Raw genomic sequence first — 21,888 nt, 5'->3', positions numbered from 1 at the left:
ATTAAGATAGTAGTAAGTAGTAGTAATTGTTTTAGATATTCTTTTAGTAGCCAAATCTAAATATGGACATAACTTGCATCTTGTTAAAAAATTTAACCTTTTGTAGATGATTTTACAAAAGAGGCACATAGTTATATGTCCTAGTTTGTCTAGGACAGTCCCAGTATCTACCTGTTGTCCTGGAGTAATTACTAACAGTATCTTGTTTCATTTTCACAGATATCCTAGTTTGAACAATAAGTTACAGTCATCCAAAAACTACTCCTGTTAGATAAGATGCCATGCAATGATACTGCTCCATATTATGCTACAAATATCTGATAAACATCAGAAAATTCTGTAACTAAAAAGTTACAGAATTAGTTTGAGAAGGAAATGTGCATATACGTAGCTGTGGATATGTAGATACCTACACAGTATATATATATAAAGCTCTTTTGTTTTAGTGAACTTTTTTGGAATCTTAAAAAATATTTAAACTTAGTTATCTGCTAATTTAACAAATATTTTCCTATCATGAATCTACTTTAAAAAAAATAAATATACTAACAAAGTACACTGTTATTTAATTTGATGCCATGTGTTTTTCTTGGTTATATACCCTGCTCTGTGGTCCAACTGGATCCCATGTCTTTATCCATCCAGGATAGAGTCAGAGCCAAACTCTGCAGGAATTGAAGATGTCTGAGCTACATGCTTTGACTCTGTTCATAAAAACAAATAATTGGTGTTTATCAAGTCTTTTTTCTCCCAACAATAATGTAAATACAGATAATGATAAATTGACTTTATCTGATCATAAGATTCTAGCAATTAGAAAACTTTGCTATTTGAAAAATTAATCATTATTAGAATTTTATGAGCTGAAATTTTCTAGCCACTTCCTTGGCTAATAATGTTTCATTTTTAGGTGTACAGGGGATAATCTTTTTTGAAAGTATGATTTGTATTGAACATCTTTTAGCAATAGTAAATTTTATACTTGTTTTAGACAATCCGCCATTATCTTGATCCTTTATGGCACCAGCTTGGAGCCAAGACTAAATCCTTGGTTCAGGATTTGAAGATACTACGAACTTTGCTGCAGTATCTCTCTCAGTATGATTGTGTTACATTCCTTAATCTTCTGGAATCTCTGAGAGCAACAGAAAAGGCTTTTGGTCAGAATTCAGGTGGGAGATAAAAATACTAATATTATTCTGGGGGCTGATTTGAATAAAGTGTTAGATTTTGGGGGAGAATCAGTTGTGGGAAGTGCCAAATTCAACTGCATGTTATACTAAGATTTCAAGTTATGTTTTATGTTCATTAGCACAAGGATGTATGTTTTATTGATAGTTAATGTTTCCACCTACTTAACTTCTGTTCTGTTTAATATTAAATATTCATATCCATTCTGGGCAATTTTATTTCTAGAAAAGACTGTGTGTAGTACAGGCAGTTCCCAACTTAGAAACAGGTTTTGTTCTGGAAGTTTAGTTGTTAAGAACTTAAAATTTATTTTTCCCAAAGAGAATGCAAAGGAGTATGGGGTTTCATCAACTGGACTAAGGACTGAAGAGCAGAAGAGATTTGTAAGGAAATATACATACACAGCTGGCTACCATCTTGTCTTCCTACCACTGTTGTGGCCTTTGTCACTGTTTGACTAAACCATAGTTTTTCAAAGTGTGGTCCATGGGCCACCGGGGCTGACAATTAATTTTGCCTCTTTCTTCAGGGACCTTCTTAAGTATTTAACTGCATATGCATGACAGTAAAAAATGCATTGACTACTTGTATGCTTTCATGCCACTGCCATGGTTTGTGCTAAGACACCAGCAATGTTACCCACCAGTGCTTTTGCACCATCATTGGAAATGTCAACACAGAGAAAAAGGTCAAGTAGTGTCTTAGTATTTTAATGAGAAAAGTTTTTACATCACAGACCCCATGAAAACATCTTGGGGACCCCCAGGAGTCCACGGACCACATTCTGAAAACCACTGGTCTAGCTGCACAGTGACAGAGGCTATAATACTGGGAGAAGGTGTGGTTGGTAGGAAAACAAGATGGCGGCCAGTTGCACATGTCAGTCATGTGACCATCAGAGACTATTTTAAATTAACCATAAATTGAAGATGCCTATTTTTTTGACTTTTCATGTTAGGCTGGCTCTTTCTTGACTCCAGTACCTCGATGTTCGTGAATGCACGAGCAAGGGTTTACCATGTTCCAGATGCCAAAATAAGTAAAAAAGGCAAAACTTCTGAAAAAATGGAGATTAATGAAGGACAAGGTATCTTGTAGGCTTAAGTCTTTTAATGTCTTTTATTTAAGTATTTGATGTGAAAATGCTCATCAAGTTAAAATGTCATTTAAAATCTCCTTCAACCATGTAAAAAATGCGTGCCTGTATGTTAAATGTATGTATGTTATATGTAACATATATAATGTATGTTAAGAGTATTCAGCATGGCAAGTCTTGTAATCCATTGCCAAGGGATTCCAAATTACAAATGCTAAATATCAATCAAGAGTATGCTACATAAAGAACTATAGATTGATAAATTATTTTTCACGTCAGAGTAATTACTATTTTGGGCACTTAAAGTCTGAGTGGAATGTTTTAACACTTCTTAACTTTTAAAGAACATAAATATACTAGAATGAGGCAGATATCAGTATCCTAAATATCACTAGTTTTTTTAAGGTATAAGATAGAGTTAACGCTTGCTTTCAGCCTAGTTTAAAGGTCTGTTTCAAAACTTAATTGAATATATTAATCATGTGTTTGAATACTTATAGAAATAAAAGCTAGATTGTTGTCTGCTTTTATCTGTGTTCAGGATTGTGAAAAACATGGGGATTTTAGAAATAATAAATACTGTCATTCTGTACTGATCCCTTTATTTTATATAGCAGCTCAAATATAATGTCACAGTTGAAAACTAATACTGAGTCACCTCTTATGGGTAGCCATGATATAACCTTTTATCAAGGCATTATAAAGTCTGTATTAATGTTGGTTTGAAGTGTCTTTCATTTCGACTATAAGTAAGTCTTTTTCAAGAAAGCAGATTCTATCTAGCTTTATGAAGAAAGCTCAAAGAATGGGCTCACAGAATGGTTCTTGTGTTATCTGTTGTTTTAAAAGCTGTTGGAATGCTTTATGGGTAAATATTTTTGTCACATAGAATGAGGTTACTTTTTATTTCTATACAGAAGCTAAAAAGGAGCTGGTCTTAGAAAGCAGCCCGAAGTGGGAGGCACTAACGGAAGTATTGAAAGAGATTGAAGCAGAAAATAAGGAGAGCGAAGCCCTTGGTGGTCCAGGTAGGAAAAAAGGAGATGACGGCGTTTGCTTTCAAAATCTACCAAATGAGGCTTGATTTGATTAGCTCTTTAAAAGTAACTCACTCTTTTGCTTATAAAGTGTAGAAAAATAAATGCGGAATGAACCCTGAGTTCTTAGTGGCAACCTTGTTTCTGTTCATTTGATGTGATTTTCTACAGGTTGAATCATTGTGTATTCATGAAAGCAGGGTTTTTTTTTTACTGGTTGGGTTCTCAGGACTTCTATTTAAAGATTCCACAAATCTGCACATATATGTACACCAGGCTTTAAATCCGGGATCCCCAAGGAATAAGGTAATGGCTCTTTTGTTTTATTTCCTCCACAAGTATCTTTCCAAATAATCCTGAACTCTTCTATGGAGTGATATTGACCTAGTCCTTGAAAAAAATTCCAAATTTTATAGCTGCTCTCTTCAAACATGGATATGCTAGTAGATTAGCACAGTAGACTGAACCTGAACAGTAAATTAAAAAATGAAACCAGATAGAAAATAAAAGAAAAAAAACTATATTTAAAAAAAAAAAAAAACTCTTGATATCTTTGAACTCCTGCAAGCAGTAAAAGACAAGCACACAATCATTATATTAGTAAATATGCTGTTGATGTCATCCCAGAATTTACGGTGCTATGATTTAAGACCCAAAGTCACACATTCTCACTGTAGAAAAAGTGAAAAGGATAAGAAAAAGGGAGAAGGAAAAAAATTACCGTTAGCAGCCAGTGTTAACATTGGTGTATTTCCTTCCAGGTTTTCTTATTGTTAAATTCATAGTGTAGATATAATTTCTGGACATAGAACTAATGGGTTAAATGATATTAACATTTTCAAAGTTCTTGAGACATTTACCACATTGATTAACAGGAAGTTTTTATTCATCTTCTTTTCTTCTGGCAATGTGAGAGCTTATGTCTTTTTCACTTAGCTAACCATGATTAGAGATTCTCTGTATTTGTGTGTATGTGTACAGATAATTTATATATATTTATGTATGCACACATACATATACTTATATATATTTAAGTTTTTTAAATTTGGTTAGAGAAAAATGTCTTGTTTTAAATTTTGATATATAGTAAGCTCAGTAGTTTCTGAAATGCATTTCGTCTTTGATGATTTGTGTTGGTCTGCTTTGCCAATTTAGACTTAATGTCCTCAATTTGTGTTGACAGTATATATTAAAAATATTAACATTTATCATAGTTGCTACATAAATTTATTTTTGTCTTTAGCTTTTTTAATGCACAGTTTTTTATTCTTAGAGAGTCGATCTCAAAGTATAGATATCAGTTTTTTCTGAGATTCCTAGAAATTCATCTCCACCTGGAGAGAGAGAGAATAGTCACTTTTTTTTTTATGATTTAGTATTTAACATTTGACTCTGTAATCCATTTGACTATTTTGGTTTATAAGATCCTCTGGAAAATTATTAATTAAAAAGAGCTTCTTTAAAGCCTCTATCATTACATGGCTGTACTTTCATAAGACTCTAAATAGTTCTGGCTTCAACTTTACTCAAAAGATCTAAGTAATCCTGCCAGAGAAGTGAAAGCATTTGATAAGTATCTAAGACCCTTTTTAAACAATTTGTAAATTATGGATCTTTACCACCATGGGATAAGATGTCTTCCCTTTGGGGGAAGGGACGAGGAGTCACGGCAGGAGTAGGGGGACAAATGAGGTGATAGTAATATAACACTGTTTTGTCATTTTAGGCCAAGTACTTATTTGTGCCAGTGATGAGCGAACATGCTCCCAGCTGAGGGACTATATCACTCTCGGAGCAGAGGCCTTCTTACTGAAGCTCTACCGGAAAACCTTTGAGAAGGACAGCAAAGCTGAAGAAGTGTGGATGCAATTTAGAAAGGAGGACAGTTCAAAGAGAATTATGAAATCCAGCAAAAGACCCAAAGGCCCCCAAAACAAAGAACGGGCTTCCACCAAAGAAAAGACTCTCAAAAAGAAAAAACGAAGGTTGACTTTAACTCAGATGATAGGAAAATCTGAGGAACTGGAAGAGGAAGGGGATGTCGAGGAAGGATTTCATAGAGAAATAAGCAGTAGCTCAGAAAGCCGTTTGGAAGAAATTAAACATGAAGAATTTGATTTAAATTTATCATCAGATGCTGCTTATGGAATCCTGAAAGAACCCCTGACTATCATCCATCCACTTCTGGGTTGTAGCGACCCCTATGCTCTGACAAGGGTACTCCATGAAGTGGAGCCAAGATATGTGGTTCTCTATGATGCAGAGCTAACGTTCGTACGTCAGCTGGAAATTTACAGGGCAAGTAGGCCTGGGAAACCTCTGAGGCAAGTTTTAAAGAACACTGACTGTTTATTAAAGCTTTGCATTACACAGTTCTTTAGGATTTAACACAGAAACTATACCTGTTGCATATTAGTTTTCTTGTCTTTAACAGTCCATTGTTGTGATGCTGGGCACATTTTTGAAACCTTGTTTTGCTTTCTGATGAATCTGGGAAGTTGCATGGGAAGGATGGCGAACATCGTAGAACAACAAGCCTAGAGGACTACTTATGTCCTCGTTGCTTGCCGCCCTGTTGTTCTGTACCATGTTGTAGGTGTTGATCTTTTCCTAGACTCTGAAAAAGTCTAGCAAATTTATAATATTCTAAGTTCTACCAAAAGTTAATCTAATTATAACTGAGCTAAAATATTTTAATCTTCTAAAATGTCTTTCTTAGACATTTTAAGAAGTGACTCTAAATTACAACCATATAAAACTAGTGTTTGGGGAAATTACTGTACCAAGTTTTCTTGAGTTTCAAGAAATATCAGATGAAAAATCTACAGAAATACCAGATGGGAAAGTGATGCCTCACAAAGAATATAGTGTTCTGGCTCTCCAATTATCTGAGGGGAAGTAAACAGCAAAATTAATATCCTGAACTCAGTGTGAACCAAAAACAGAGCCAAAAGAAACCTTTTCTAGCAGTTTGACTAACACAGCCTTTCAGAGTAGAAATGAATGGAAGGATGGATCAGAAATAATGCAGTATGAAGAGATTAGATGAAGCTAGTAGGGTTTTCATACCTTGCTGTTGATCAACTTTGTAGATAGCTCGTGTGTGCCAAGCTTCTTCCTTGCCTGAGAACAAAATAGTGTGATATTTGGAAACAAAATGTCAAAATCAGAATGGACCTGGGAGTTCGACCACTCGCTCTATCAATGGGAAATTGAGGCCCAGAAATGGTGAATGTTTTGGCCTTGGCCACATGTGACATCCATGTGAGAGCTGAAGTCCTTTAACTCATTGCCCACGGGTCTTTTCCCTGTCTAATCTAGGAAGATAAAGGCTAAAAGAAAAACTGAGGACTGAAAAAGGAAAGGAACTCTGATAGAAGGTGAAGAAAAGGGATGAGGAGGTGCTTAATTCAGCTGTCTTAGCAACAAACATGACAGAAAAGCAGGCCTTTTCTAAGAGAAAAGATACTGAAGTATTTTTTGAGATGCCTGATATAATTTCATTTGTCTTCTGTGTCCACATGTATATATAAAATGTATAGTGGCTGCATCCTGTTAAGACATAGATTTCATTTGTTTATCTTTCACTAACATGAACTTTCATAAGTTGGTTTTTATAACTACTATTCAACTTTTTTAAATGATTGTTTGGCAGAGGTGCAAAGAAAAAATTGAAAAAAGAGAAGCCTCTAAGATTTTGTGTTTTCTGATTTGTTTACAGTTATGAGGAAAGAATTACTCTATCCCTCTAGTTATATTTCAGTGTTTACCTAAACTCTGTTCCTCCTTTTTTCGTGAAAGAAAAAAAAGTGTGGTAATGAGAACTTTAACAGGTGGGGTTTAGGCAGCTTAATTTTAGTGAGCGTGTAATGAATGAAACCTTTTATTCTTAGTCATTTATTCGTTATTTGAGCACTCCAGGTTTCTGATTTCACATGTGCTGCTGTCCCTTTCAGGGATTAAAAATTATGTTTTTGCAAGCTGAAAGAGTTCTGTCTTAACTTGCAGGGTTTACTTTCTCATATATGGAGGTTCAACTGAGGAACAGCGCTATCTCACTGCTTTGCGGAAAGAAAAAGAAGCTTTTGAAAAGCTCATAAGGTAATACATAGAAAATCAGTATGAATGCACAACTGCCTTGAAGGCCTTTCAAGGTACAGAGGCTTCTTTGGGTTGGGGAATATTTAAGAGCTGGTGGAAAAGACAGGGAGAGGAAGAAGTTGGAGAGGATCACATCAAGACAAACATGTGGTCTGATTTGTTCCCCAGCATATGCTTCGGCATGTACTTCCTGTTTCTCCCCCTACACCATGTCCAGTTGCTTTACTAAACAATGGCTTGTTTAATAGAGTATTAGAAATGTGACGAAGAAAGCTGCTTTCCTGTTTATACAAAAATATCACATAAAACGCCAGAAGTAAAACTAAAACGCTATTTTTCTAAGAAATGTGTTCTTAAATCTCCCTTCTCCCTACCTTGTACACAAGATTCCTATCTTCCCTTTGAATTATGATTTTTTTTTTCTCTCCTTGTAAAATTTCCCTTGTCTGTGGTTGGGTGGCTGCTTTACCATTTACTGGGAAATGCTTTTACAACCCAGTCTGTTCCAGTCACCATCAGTAGAATCACTCTGGGAAAATATTGTTTTAAAGGTGTGTTGTTTGTTTGAATATATGTGTATGTTTTTGAGAATGGGTATCTGGTAATGTTCTAAATCCAAGTAGAAAATGCCCTTTAGTTTAACATAAGGAAAATGTTTGTAAGTGAGATATTCGCAACCAATGAATATCTTACCTCTTAACACTGAAAGGGTTCAAGAAATCTGAACCACCCACTAGGGATGTTGTCAGAAAGATTGTGGCTTGGAGTGGGAAGATGGGTCTGATGATCTCTAAGGCGTGTCAGAAGCCAGGGCAAGGGCTGGACGGGGCATCATTGAGCTGAGCCAGAAAACGGCTAGACTAGAGGAGACCAGGGCCTAGGCTGAGTGTGATTGGGCCAGACCAATTTTCCAAGCCTACACATTGGCAGTGTTTTAGTGGCCACAAGAGGGCAGAAATTATTTTCAATGGCAGTCAGCCTGCTATAGCCCTAGACAGAATTTCCAAATGGACAACTGTTTTAGTCCATTTTGTGTTGCTTACAACAGAATACATGGAACTGAGTGATTTATAAAGAAAAACGAAATTTATTTCTTATAATTTCTGAGGCTGGGAAGTTCAAAGTCCATCCGGTGGTGGTGACAGTGACTCAGAGGTCTCACATTGCAAGATGGTGGGAGCAGAGAGAGAGAGAAAGACAATCTCCTCCTCTTTTAAAGCCCTCAGAACCACGGCCCTGACCATCATTTTTAATCCATTCACTACTGCAGTCCTGCAATCTTATCACCTCTTCAAGGCTCCACCTTTCAATTACCATAATAGGATTTCCTACCCTCTTAACAATCACAGTGGGGGCTAAGTTTCTACTACATAAAACTTGGGGGACACAGTTCAAGTTTCAGGGAGTTTTCGGGGTACGTAATTCAATCCACTACACCAACTATCCCACAAGGCTGGCTGTGGGTTCTCAGTGTATGTATAAAATATCCATACATTCTGGTTAGTCCAGGGCAAGCATTCCTGGAAACTGGTGTGTTTACCAAATCAGTGTCATTGAGTCTCTGTGGATGGATCCAGCATGGCACATGGGCAGTTCCCTTTCCTTCCTTTCAAATCCCCTAGGATTGTGATATGCCTTAGCCATGGATTCTTCTAGCCACCAGTCCTACAATTATTGCTCAGCCCTGTCAGCCTATGAAAATATATTTTCTACTAATGTGTTCTGTGGGATTGTTTATATGGTATATGTGTGTATATATATTTTTTGAATAATATTTCAGAAATGGTGTTATTACAGACCAGGTATTATAGAGGCTGCTGCTTCTTATTTAAAGCTCTTAGCACATCCCTGTCTTACTGTGTCTTCTAGACCTTCATTCCCCAAAGCTCAAACAGTAAACAGATATTCTTTGTGCTAATATTAAAGTGCTGAGGTTACATTGGTGCAGAAAAAGTCTCTGCCCTCCTGGAGCTTATCCTCTAGTGGAAAAGACAGGCATTAAATTATAATAAATACTGTAATAGAAGTGTACGGAGCATTGCTTGCTGTAAAGGTAAAAGAAGAATGTAATAAGAGAATTTGTCAAAGAGACAAAAAGCTCAGAAACTGATTAGGAACAGCCTTTCTGAGGAAGTGATCTTCAAGCTGATACATGAAAAATGTGTGGGAGGTGCTAGGCAGATGGGGTAGAGGAGGGGGTTATGTGGAACGAAGGCATGTATGAGGCTCAGAGGTATCCTGTTAAGGATTTAGGACTTTGAGGTCAATGAGACAGCACTGAAGCGTTCTAAGTAGGAAAGTGACTTACGTATGTTTTTTTAAAAGCATTCACTGGCATCAAACTGAGGAACGACTGAGCATGGAAACCAGTCAGAGGGCTGCTGCAGCTGTCTGGTGAGAGAGGGTGGTAGCCAAGATGAGGTTAATGGAGAGACAAGGACAGATTTAAGAGATAGTTAGTAGAAAGAATCAAAGAATGGGTGAGACTGGCTGTGGGCTAATACTTCCTAACCATTTTTTCACTCTTTTTAAAGCATCCTTTGCCTAAGTTTTCTCTGATTAAAGTAATTGTCGCCGAGTTACAAATGAGCACATAGAGCTGAAATATTCAGATTAGGTTATTGGTGCTCATGTCAGGGGTCCCCAAGACCACCCTCAGGCTCCATTTACTAGAAGGACTCACATGAGTCAGAAAAACTGTTATACTCATGGTGCAGTTTATTGCAGTAAAAGGATACAGAGTAAAATCAGCAAAGGGAAAAGGCACATGGGGCGAAGTCCAGGGAGAAACAGGCAGAAGCTTCCAGGTGTCCTTTCCCAGTGGAGTCACACGGGTATGCTTAATTCTCCCTATAGCAGCATGTCACCACACATGCAAAGTGTTGTCAACAGGGAAACTCACCCAAGCCTTGATGTCCAGAGTTTTTATTGGGGCTCAGTCTTGTAGACACAGGATACCCACATGACTGACTTCAGCTACTCAGACTCCAGCCGCCAAGAACAAAAGCAGATATTCACCATAAATCACATTATTAACATAAATTCTCTGATCCAACTGGTACTGTGTGGCCCAGGGCTGGTCCAGAGGAGACAGGCCTTTCCTGGAAATGTGCAGCATTGGAACGGCCCAGGCCTGCTGGGTTGACCCTTTCCCACACGGTGTTATAGCAAAGGCACCCAATGGTGTTGGGGGAGGATGGCACCCAAGTGGGTGGGTTTCATGTTGCACGCTTTCTGCATGTGGCTGCCTCTTCCCCAGCAGCTCAGGGTTACCGAATCCAGAAAAAGGCACTTTCAGTACATAGTGTAAGGTATTGGGGACCCCATGCCGTTCCTGGTTTATGCAGGTGCTTCTTGCACCTCAGAGTCTCAGTGACAAGATGTGGATAAGCCCAGCACATACTGGAAACCTCACTCAGCAGAACTGGAAGGGAACATGGACTCTCCCACATTTCAATCAATACAGTAATTTCCATACCAGGTCTTAATGTAATTTTATCTATGATCTGGCATAATTTCTTCTAAATTCTCTCAGTGGCAACTGTCTGTTAAAATATGATCTTCCATTTTACACAGCAGTCAGATGGTTATGCTGTTTAGAATCTTAAGATATTTTCCCAGAAAACTTGGGGAACTTGAGAGGTGTTTGTTTTTAAAAGCACAAAAATATTTGAGGTGCGTTGCTGAAAGAGCATTTGCACTGTGCCTGTGCTTAGAAATAGAATATGAGAATAAGATAATGTGCTTTTGCCAAGACCTCCATGGGCGATGTTGTCAGAACAAAAGCTTTACTACTGTTTAAAATAACCAGAAAGGAACAAATCAGCCAAACTGGCAGTGAAAGGATCGTTTAGCTGGATTAAAGATCAGTAGATTACAGATGACGAGCAAAGAGAAAAAATGCTATACTTCTAAGTATTGACAGTAAGATGCTCCCTGAGTAGAAAAATCCTCAGTATACATGTTCTTGACAAGGTCACTGCTTTTCAAAGGAAGGGGTAAGATTATTTGAAATTTTACAGTTAGAAAGTATCACAAGATGGGTTAGCATGAGGGATTGAGTAAATGCCCATTGGGAGAGACTTCTAGTTTATTTACCTCCCTCCTACAGCATAGTGTTGTAATAGCTATTCAAGTATCATTGAAGATATTAAAGCAAAAATAGAAAACCTTGGTACTTTAAGTGGAAGTAGAAATCTGAATTTTTAATTATTAATTTGTGTCTATCACATAGAGTAACTTGGATAATCATGCTAAATTTTGAAAGCAAGGGACTGAATATTTATAATGATGGTGGCAAATTTCTATTAAATTAATTTGAATTACTAGTTAAGAAGACTTTATTTTCTTCACAGTCTGGATGTCATTTCTTGAGTATATTTTTTTCAGATTCAATTTGTACTTATGTTATAAAATTTAGTGGGAAACTAGCTGTTTTATATAACAATGTTAATTGAAACAGTTGTGGAATTATTTGAAAGCAAATCCTCATTTTTTTAGTATGATCACAGATAATTAGGGGATGAGGTTACCATGTTATAAATACAGTAATAATAACAGCTAATATTTATACAGCATTTATGTGCCAGGCACTGTTCTAGGGGCCTTACATATATTACATAATCCTCATAACGGTGTTTTGAATAGGTTTCATTATTATTATCCCCACTTTACAGATGAAGAAATTGAGGCACAGAGCCATTAAATGAATTGCCTGAGGGGCCGAGCACGTGGCGCACTTGGGAGAGTGCGGCGCTGGGAGCGCGCGGCGACGGTCCTGCCGCGGGTTCGGATCCTATATAGGAATGGCCGGTGCACTCACTGGCTGAGTGCCGGTCACGAAAAAGACAAAAAAAAAAAAAAAAAAATGAATTGCCTGAGGCCACATAGCCAGTAAGTGGTTTCAGAGCCACACAAATGGAACCAGTGTCTGCATTCTAACCCACTATGTGATACAGCCCCTCACAGATTACAGATTAATCAGGAAATTGGGATTCCTCCATGTGTGATACATAGCTTAGCCAATCGGAAATAAGTGGAAATAAAGAGGGAAAAAAATGGTGAACTTAATCCAAATGTTAAAGAAAAAGAAATTTAAGAGCAGCAGTTTTTTTTTTTAGTGGTTTGCCCTTTGTCCTAACTAGAGTATAGTAGGTGTACTAGAGCAGTCACAATGGGCCAGAGCCACTGCCATTGCCAAGAATTTTTCAGCACAAGTATTTACCTGACACTGGTATTAAGATTAATGAGAAAAAAATGGAACTAGAACTATTCTCTGCCCCATTGTGATCCATTCATAAAATGTCACACTAGTAATTTCGCTTACGTAGATTGTTTCAAATAGTATTGAATTTAAAATTGTAATTTCTATAGTGGTATCTTGTAATGGTACCCTGCTCTAAAACATCACTCGTCTCTGATTTTATTCCCTTTGATCAGAAAATCTTAATTGTTTGAACCCTTGCTGAAATGCATTAATTAGTATTGACAGCTCCTCTTCTGTCTCACCTTACTCTAGTCTCTTATTGCAGTTCCTCAGATCTTTTTTTCATGGTTGTTTTGTTTCCTCAATTCAGTCGCAAGTCCCAGGAGGGAAGAGAACCCAGCTTATACATCTTTTCTGTCACCTGGCACAGATTGGACACATAGTGCTTGCTGCTTCACGAATTAATTATAACATACTTTACTAGTTTTGAAAAATAAGACTGCAGCAAACCTGGCTTACTCTTTCTGTGATTATAGAGGGTCTTGGCATGATGTAATTCTGAACTGCACGTCTTAGTTATGATTGTACAGCCCTTTAGATCTACAGGGTATAAGATACCAAGGTACCTTGAAGATGGAAATCATTGCATGATTTATATCCAGAGTATCTAGCACAGCACGCAGGAGCACTCCATAAATGTATTTATATAAATGCACAAATGAGTGATGAGTGCTGCTTCTTAGGCCTAAACTAAGATGCTGATTTTTTGTTTTAATCTCTAATGGATATTTGGTTTCTTGTATTAACCTTGATTTTCCTTTAAAGTTGGAGGTGTTTAAGGAGGCCTCCCACCTAGAGTTTTTTAAATCAAAGTTCTATCATACGTGTTTCCATTTTTTTAGTCATTGATTTTTAACCATCCCTATTTATGATTACCCTGAAAATATTTGACTATAAATGATTTAAATATTTGTTAATGCTCAATAACACAAAACAGTCTCAATAATCTCTCTGTGGCATTTCTTATGTGCTTATGTGCTTATGTTCTCATGTCTCAAAGTGCTTGAATATAGAATAGAAAATAAGCAGCTTTTTACGCTGGCACATCAGGAAGTAGTACCCAACCAAGGAGTTTTTCCTACTTCTTTTACCCATCACTCGTCTTTGCATATTTACTTCTAATATATTTCTCGTATCCTCTTTTACTACTACAGCCAGGTAGATCATTTCTGATATTAGAATTTACAAAAGATTAAAATCTAGAACTTTTAAATTAGTTCAAAAAATGTTTAAAATGTTTTCTCCTCCAGGGAAAAGGCTACCATGGTTGTCCCTGAAGAAAGGGAAGGCAGAGATGAAACAAACCTAGACTTAGTAAGAGGCACAGTGTCTACAAACGTTTCTGCTGACACCCGCAAAGCCGGTGAGTATTTCCCTTTGCCAAGCACCCCTGTTGCCTGTAAACAAGCCTTTGAGGTTCCAAAATTACTCTGCAAAGGCTTGGTTTTTCTCAACAAACTCTTAAAAATGGAGATCAGGCCAGGGAGAGGATGTCTGCTCCCATACTCCAACCTCATGCCTGCCATTTACTAATCAAATGTCCTCCCCAGAGCTAAGGCACCACATCATCTATAAGAGAAGTGGATTGAGTTCTAGGCATCCCAGCTTAGAATGAGTTATGTTCCAGCATTGCTTTTAAATTTGGCTGGTTGAGACTCAGGATATACTTTTGCAAAGTAACTTTGGTAAATGGTGATTAGGTTTTTATCTCAACCCAAAGAAGCCAACTTAACTCATAGAGTAGCTGAAGAAAATTTCTCCTTACTTCCTCTGCCACTCTCCTTACGTGTATACGCAGGCAGGAGTGGCTAGGGGTACATATATTCCCACTCTCTGTATTCATTTGTGACTTCTTGGTACCTCTCCGGATCTTGTGACTGTCTGGTACTCTCATTGCTGTGCAGCGTCCGAACTGTGACATGCAACCAAGACTTGCTGAATTCCAAATGCACCTTGATCCAGAAATAATCATTTTCCCACTCCCAAATTCCCACTTCCCCATGCAGCAGCTGTCAGCTAAGCAGCATGAGAAAAGAAGTATGATTGAGTTGATTACTCTTTGCTGATGTCAAGTACAGTTAGAGTGGTGGATCTCAGAATTTAGTAGACCTACGAATAACCTCAGATGTTTGTTAAAAGTGTAGATTCACAGGCCTCAATCCATTGAAATGCCGACTCAGTGGCACTGAAATGGGGTCTGCATCTCAGGGGCTTCTGATGGAAGTGGTCTTTGGACCAAACTTTAAGAAATACTGCCTCAGAGCATCTGTGTCTTGTTTGAAGATTCGTTTTTCAGCTAGGTTGGTGACACTTCGTGAAGAACTGCAGAATGTAAAGCAGTATGGAAGAAGATAGATTTGAGGTGGTAGGTGCAGAAAGCTGTTCATAGAGGTCTGTTCTTTCAATTTCAGTCCTCTATGCTTTTGTATTAGTTTCCTATTGCTGTGCAAACTTAGTGGCTTGAAACAGCACACATTTATCACCTTATAGTTCTGCAGGTCACAAGTCCCAGGGAGTTTCAGAGGGCTAAAAGCAAGGTGTCAGCATGGCTGCATTTCTTCTGGAGACTCTAGGGGAGATCCCTTCCCCAGCTTTTTCCAGCCTCTAGAGGCTGCCTGCATTCCTTAGCTCCTGGCCCCTTCCTCCACCTTCAAAGCCAATAGCATAGCATCTTCTCTATTCTCTGGCCCTCCTGCCTTCCTTTTTGCCTCTAAGGACCCTTGAGCCTACCAAAATAATCAAGGATAATTTCCCAATCTCAAAGTCCTTAACTTAATCACATTTGCAAAGTCCTTCTTACCATGTCAGATAACATATTTACAGGTTCTAGGGATTAGGACAAGGGCATCTTTGGGAGAGGTAGGCATTATTCTGCCTTCAACAGCCCTTGATACTTAGAAGTATAGTTCTTAAACCAGCAGCATTAGTATCACCTGAGGTTTTGTTAGAAATGTGAAGTCTTAGACCCCTTAGATCCCAGACCAACTGAATATAAAATCTGTTTTGTAACACCATCCCAGTTGATTCACGTGCACACTGAGTGTGAGAAGCTGTGTTCTAAGGTATTCTTGTTTTCACAGCTCCTTCCCTTTCCCATCTCTGGACTCACTGATACAAGTGCCACAGCTCCCAAGGCAATTTGCTCAGTGAGCATTTTTAAGCATCTACAGTCCTAGGAATTAGGAATACAGTGTCCAGCAAACTCTGGCCAGTGCAACCACAAGGGACAATAGAGGTGACTGTGGAGGAAAGACCATAGCAAGCACGTTTATATTTTTGAGTCACTGTAAGTAAGGAAGTGCCAATAGATTCCACCTTTCCTATTAGCTCTATTTAGTTTAAGGGAAATTGCCTCTTTCTCTATGTCTTTTGGGGAATATAGAAAAATGTGGAATAATACCTATAATATTATGTAACCATCCATCAGAGATTAATAACAGAAACATGGATTTTAAACTTTATTATATTCCCTGTTTGAGAGGTCTTCCCCAATGACATTATTAAAAATGCTACTTTTTCCTTCTAGGTGGCCAGGAACAGAATGGTACGCAGCAAAGCATAGTTGTGGATATGCGCGAATTTCGAAGTGAACTCCCGTCTCTGATTCATCGTCGGGGCATTGACATTGAACCGGTGACGTTAGAGGTTGGAGATTACATCCTGACTCCAGAAATGTGCGTGGAACGCAAGAGTATCAGTGATTTGATCGGTTCTTTAAACAACGGTCGCCTCTACAGCCAGTGCATCGCCATGTCCCGCTATTACAAGCGACCTATGCTTCTGATCGAGTTTGACCCTAATAAGCCTTTCTCCCTCACTTCCAGAGGTGCCTTATATCAGGAGATCTCCAGCAATGACATTAGTTCCAAACTCACTCTCCTTACACTTCACTTCCCCAGACTCCGGATTCTCTGGTGCCCCTCCCCTCATGCAACTGCCGAGCTGTTTGAGGACCTCAAACAAAATAAGCCACAACCTGATGTGGCAACAGCACTGGCCGTTACAGCAGATTCAGAAACCCTGCCCGAGTCAGAAAAGTATAATCCTGGTCCCCAAGACTTCTTGTTAAAAATGCCAGGGGTAAATGCCAAAAACTGTCGCTCCTTGATGAGCCACATTAAGAACATCGCAGAATTAGCAACCCTGTCCCAAGACAAGCTCACAAGTATACTGGGGAATGCTGCAAATGCTAAGCACCTATATGACTTCATTCACGCCTCTTATGCAGACGTTGTCTCTAAGGGAAAAGTGAAAAAATGAGCAGTGGTGGCTGTTTTCTGATCCCATGACTGTGCTTTTCAATTGCACTTTGCCAGCCATCATAGGGCATTATTAATCATTAGCTCGGTACTTCATTCTCTTTTAGTGCTTTTAATGATTGTGCATTCTGTTTCAAGGTCACTGGACCAGAAGCCAAGGTTCCTCTCTGAACTCTGCATTTAGGCATCGTATTAACTTCCCCGCGTCTGCTCTCCCCTTCCCTGCACTGTCCATGCCAGAGTTGGTATATTCAATTTTTAAATGAGGTGTGTCAGGATCAGGTAAAGTTTCTTCAAGTGTTTATTATGGAAGGCCATTTTTGAAACAAGCAGAAATCTGTGTTTGCTTCACAAACTGATAAAATACACGGTCATGCTCCTACCCTCTGTCTACACAGAGGCACTCTGGAACACTGAGAAGGGACATCTCTTTGCCATTCCTGACCTGTTCTCTCTCTCACATTTTCTTCAACCCCAAGCTTCTGCCACCTGTCTGCGTCTAAGGAAAATTCACGGGGCTTTCCTTCTACTAATTTGAGACAGCCATCTCTCAAGCTGGCTGACTAGTCTTATCACCTGAATGTATGTAGTGTGTACTATAACTTGACTGTTCAAAACTAGTATTTTTAAGACATAAAATGAATTTGATGGTGTAGGTGAAAGAGCCCTTGGAATTCTGTTTTTACACATATTCAACCTAAAATCAGAAATCTCTAAGCCCAATAGCAAGTTATAGAGTCTTTTAAGGCGTCTCTTCCCAGCTCTCCTCACATATCCTAAGACGTCAGCACCATTTCCCCTAGAAGTGCAACACCAGCTCATCCTCTCTGATTCTCCATTCCTCATGTTCCTGTGCCAGAGGGCCCTACCTGCTGTGTGTGAGGACTCAAACACAAGCAGATGAGTGGCCCACAAAGCTTTTAAGATTTGGCTTTTCTTCCTTGAGTTGAGATAAAAGGATTGTAGATAAGTGGAAGATCAATGCATAGAATATATAAAAATTCAGAAGAAATATATGTGTTTAAAAACCCATAAAGTAATCCCGTTCTAAACCTTCTGATTGATTTAGGTTGGCTTTTTACTGAAGTGTACATACAGGATGTTCATAGCATCTTTGCTCAGTTTTTAAACTTTTATATTTAAACATTATTAACTTAGCTATGATTTAAATATTTCGTAATGAGTAGTACATTTTCTACCTCAAGAGCTAATATAGACATCAATTTTGCTAGCCATATCACATAGTTTAGCATTTCATCAATGTCAGCTATTTTTTTGCTTATTACACTGTTCGAAGAGACAGTGGACCACATGACACAAAATTGTCTTCAACTTTAACAAAAGTGCTTTTAACTATCCTTTCCAAACTGAACCACTCATATTGGCATCTTGATTTATTGGTATTTAACAGTATAGATGGATTTAGAGTACTGTAAGAATGAATTGAGGGGTGTCAAGAACCAGATTTGTGTCCGTGGACCTCTGTGAGGCAATGTGGACAGAAACACACATGAATTTAAGGTAGAATGAAGATTTGGGCTATTTTTGTCCCGGGGTTAAAAATATGCCCTCTACAATAGAAAACAAAAATATTGAATGATTACATTAATGTTAACATTCACTTTCGTATTTATTGTTTTATTGAAGTTTAATCATAGTTTGAAGTATGTTAAAATAATATATCACTTCAAATGGTAATGGTTATTATGTTTCTTCACTCTTTTCTAGCACTTCTGTTTGTGGTATGTAATCTCTATTTTTTCTTCTTGTATAATTCCACCTGCCTTTTGTTGTTTTCATTACATAAAAGGAAAAGCTTAACATAGCACATTCTGTGATTGGGGTTTTAATCCAAGTTAAGTTTTCAAAAATAAGCTCGTCTTAAAGCTACCATTTTAAACAGTTCTTGTTGTCTAGTAAATAACAGTCTTAATTGTATTTAGTGCCAGTGTTCTTTGGCTCTCAAAATCTATATGCTGTTGTACCTACTGAACGCAAGTGCACTGTCTCATGTATTTTAATTATGATCGATAATTTCTGATGAACTCTAAAATGGTCATTATAGATGAAAGACTCTCACTGCCACTTCTTCCAACTAAATAAATATATTTTAATGTATTTCCAGTTGTGGAAAGTTTCAGTACATCCATCAAAAGTATTTACTTTTCTCAAAATTTTTTACAAATTTTTACAATCTAAGGATTTTTGTTAAAGGAACTAGAGATGCATGCAGTTGCAAAATTAATGTATTACTTTGTTTTCTAGCATCGTTTTGTTAAACTGTCTTTTTCTTTCAGAACACTCAATATCCAATTTACTTATGAACTCATACTTAGCTTTTTAAAAACCTTTTTAAAAAGCTAGATCAGCGTTGTTGCTCTGTTTTACAAGTTTTTTGTATAAAAATTTCAACATGTGAAATACTGTGAGATCATTTCCAGTTTTGTTGGTTTAAATCATAGTGCCTCTCTTGATATTTCCTTCAAATTATACAAGAAGAAATCATTTTTAATACTAGCCATAAATATTGTTCTTTTGGCAATAAGTTACTGTTTCTTCAGTCTGAGACTGACTGAGTAAGCTGTATGTCTGCAATGTTTGTGTGCACCCAGCATGCAGTTTCCTAGCTCATGAGGGACTGAAAGTAATTGTCTCATTCATCAATCCATTAGGACATGAAGGGTTAAGTCTAGATTTGGTCGTGTTGAGATAACAGAGTATAGAATTAATATAATGGCCTTCAGCAGTCTTAGAGCAAATCTGAAGCAGTAGACGGGGAGGAAGACAGGCATTACTGGTCTTTGCTCTTGTTTTTCAAGCATAATTTGATTTTCCTTTGGCTCACACAACTTCTTTAGGAGAATTATTTTCTCTTTTGTGTTCAGTTTAACCTAGAGATGTCCCCTTAACTAACATTTTAGGAAAACTCTTTTCTCAGTCCTGAATATATAAAAATTTAGCCAGGCTTTGACATGAATTGTCATTTTTTATTATGTTGCTTTCTATTTTAATTTATAGCTATTTCCTGTCCCATTCTGAACTTCAGCACTGAATTAACCATCTTTATCAGCAGTTTTTCAGTGGCCTCCACCACTGTGCTGTTGTTTTTTAATTTAAGAGTATGGAGACAAAATTTGATGGGAGTGAGACATAACTGATTTATATCAATCTGTAACAGAGGTGTGTGTTTAATAAAACGTATATTTATTCAGTATTTTCCTCAGCAAAGTAAAAAAACAATGTATAGTGAAAAGGCATATATTACCAGCAGTGTATTGGTAAATATCATGTGAAATTCAGAGAATGTTTAATCGTTTTCTTTTTTGTTATGCAGAATAAATGATTAAAGCTGAAGTGCTCTTTGAGCCACTGCTTTGCTGTTTGGCTCGCATGGTAAACCTCTAAGTCTCCTGTGTATTTTTCTTTTTATTTTCCCTTCCTGCTTTTCATTTTGTAGCATGTCTCCTTAAAGAGGAAAAACAAAAACTCTTCTCCTTCTGAAAATACTCATTTTTGGTGCATGATGAGTATGTGGTAAGCACAGTGCCTTTGACCTCTCAACAGAGGTTAATTTCTTGCCACCCCTGCCTCATACATTTTTTTTCCTTTAATGTCAAAGTTAGAAGAAGTAAATTATCCTTTTGATGCATCTGGACTTTATTGTAATCTCTTAAATAAGCTTAATTATTCATTTACTGATTGGCTCATTTCAATGATTTGATTATTTTTGCTTCTGCTACAAAATGTAGATCCATGAGAGGTGCAAGTAGGTTATTTCTCAAAATGTTTTAATGTCTGAGTAAAGACATTGGCAGACTAATGAACCCTTTCTTAGCAGTAGTAATATAACACATTTATGGATCATTTATGCATTATTTCATTTAATCCTCATAACAAAGCCATAAAAGTACTCTTATTTAATCCTGTTTTACAGCGATGAAACTGAGGCACAGAGAGGCCAAGTAATTTGCCCAAGGTCACCCAGCAGTAAACGGTGGAACCATAATTTGAAACCCAAGCAGTCTGACTCCAGAGCCCATAATGAAACATCCGGGATGGATGAAACATTATGTATATAATTACAAATATGTCATAGGAAAAGCAAATTCGTTTGTTTTCATACCTCTCTTAGATAATCGTGCAAAACTTGGAAATAGGCAAAGGAATACTGAGTACCCTTTTTGTGTAGAGCTAGACATTATCTAGTAGTCTATGCTGCCTCTGACTTTCTAGGGCTGTGTACCTTTTGTTGACTAATTAGGAAGACTATTTTGCAACTTTATGAGAGTAGAGATTAGGTTGTAGAAAATGTGTGTCAATGCAAACAATTATTCTTGTCTAGTAACATTGCAAAGGTTATTGCCTAATGTAGCATTAACCAGCTTTACATTCTCTGGCAAATTTATTTTTGCATTCCTGTGACTGACCAACTGCAGATCTCCAGGTCCTTGATTTCCTTCTGAACCAGTCTTAACATCATCCTGATTTCCTTATTAATTGAGTCAAATAAAATCTTTGACTTCTGTTTTTTTCTTTTTGTATGAGAGTCATATTTTTAACTTTGAAAATTGTATTTTGCAATGGCATTGCCAACATAAGCTCCCATAGCTCCTATATAATGATAAAACACTATTTCCAATCTCATAATCCTAGTTAAACTTTGTAAAGTAGAAGAGGATAATATATATCCATATAAAATATATATATATCATACAGTCATACATCACTTAATGATGAGAATACATTCAGAGAAATGCATTGTTAGCTGATTTCATCGTTGTGCAAACTTCATAGAGTGTACTTACACAAACCTAGAAAGTATAGCCTACTACATACTTAGGCTATATGGTATAGCCTGTTGCTTCTAGGCTACAAAATTGTCCAGCATGTTACTGCACTGAATATTGCAGTCAATTGTAATGCAATGGTATTTGTGTA

The 21,888-nt window shown here is 37.4% G+C and overlaps 1 protein-coding gene across 1 annotated transcript in view; it reads left to right on the top strand.

Annotated features, from left to right (window-relative positions):
* The window catches only part of ERCC4 (ERCC excision repair 4, endonuclease catalytic subunit), a 30,475-nt gene extending 11,435 nt beyond the window's left edge, over positions 1–19,040 (top strand). Inside the window, exons 5-11 of the mRNA XM_063099727.1 lie at positions 992–1,172; positions 2,150–2,278; positions 3,205–3,315; positions 5,051–5,648; positions 7,333–7,425; positions 13,942–14,054; positions 16,218–19,040. Of these exons, the coding sequence (XP_062955797.1) occupies positions 992–1,172; positions 2,150–2,278; positions 3,205–3,315; positions 5,051–5,648; positions 7,333–7,425; positions 13,942–14,054; positions 16,218–16,951 (1,959 nt within the window). The 3' untranslated portion in view covers positions 16,952–19,040. The remainder of the gene's footprint in view (positions 1–991; positions 1,173–2,149; positions 2,279–3,204; positions 3,316–5,050; positions 5,649–7,332; positions 7,426–13,941; positions 14,055–16,217) is intronic.
* The last annotated feature ends 2,848 nt before the right edge of the window (positions 19,041–21,888 follow it).

This window comes from Cynocephalus volans, chromosome 6 (assembly GCF_027409185.1).
Source record: "Cynocephalus volans isolate mCynVol1 chromosome 6, mCynVol1.pri, whole genome shotgun sequence".
NCBI lineage: Eukaryota > Metazoa > Chordata > Mammalia > Dermoptera > Cynocephalidae > Cynocephalus > Cynocephalus volans.
The sequence above is the reverse complement of the archived record's forward strand: the minus strand, read 5'-3'. Positions and strand labels throughout refer to the sequence as shown.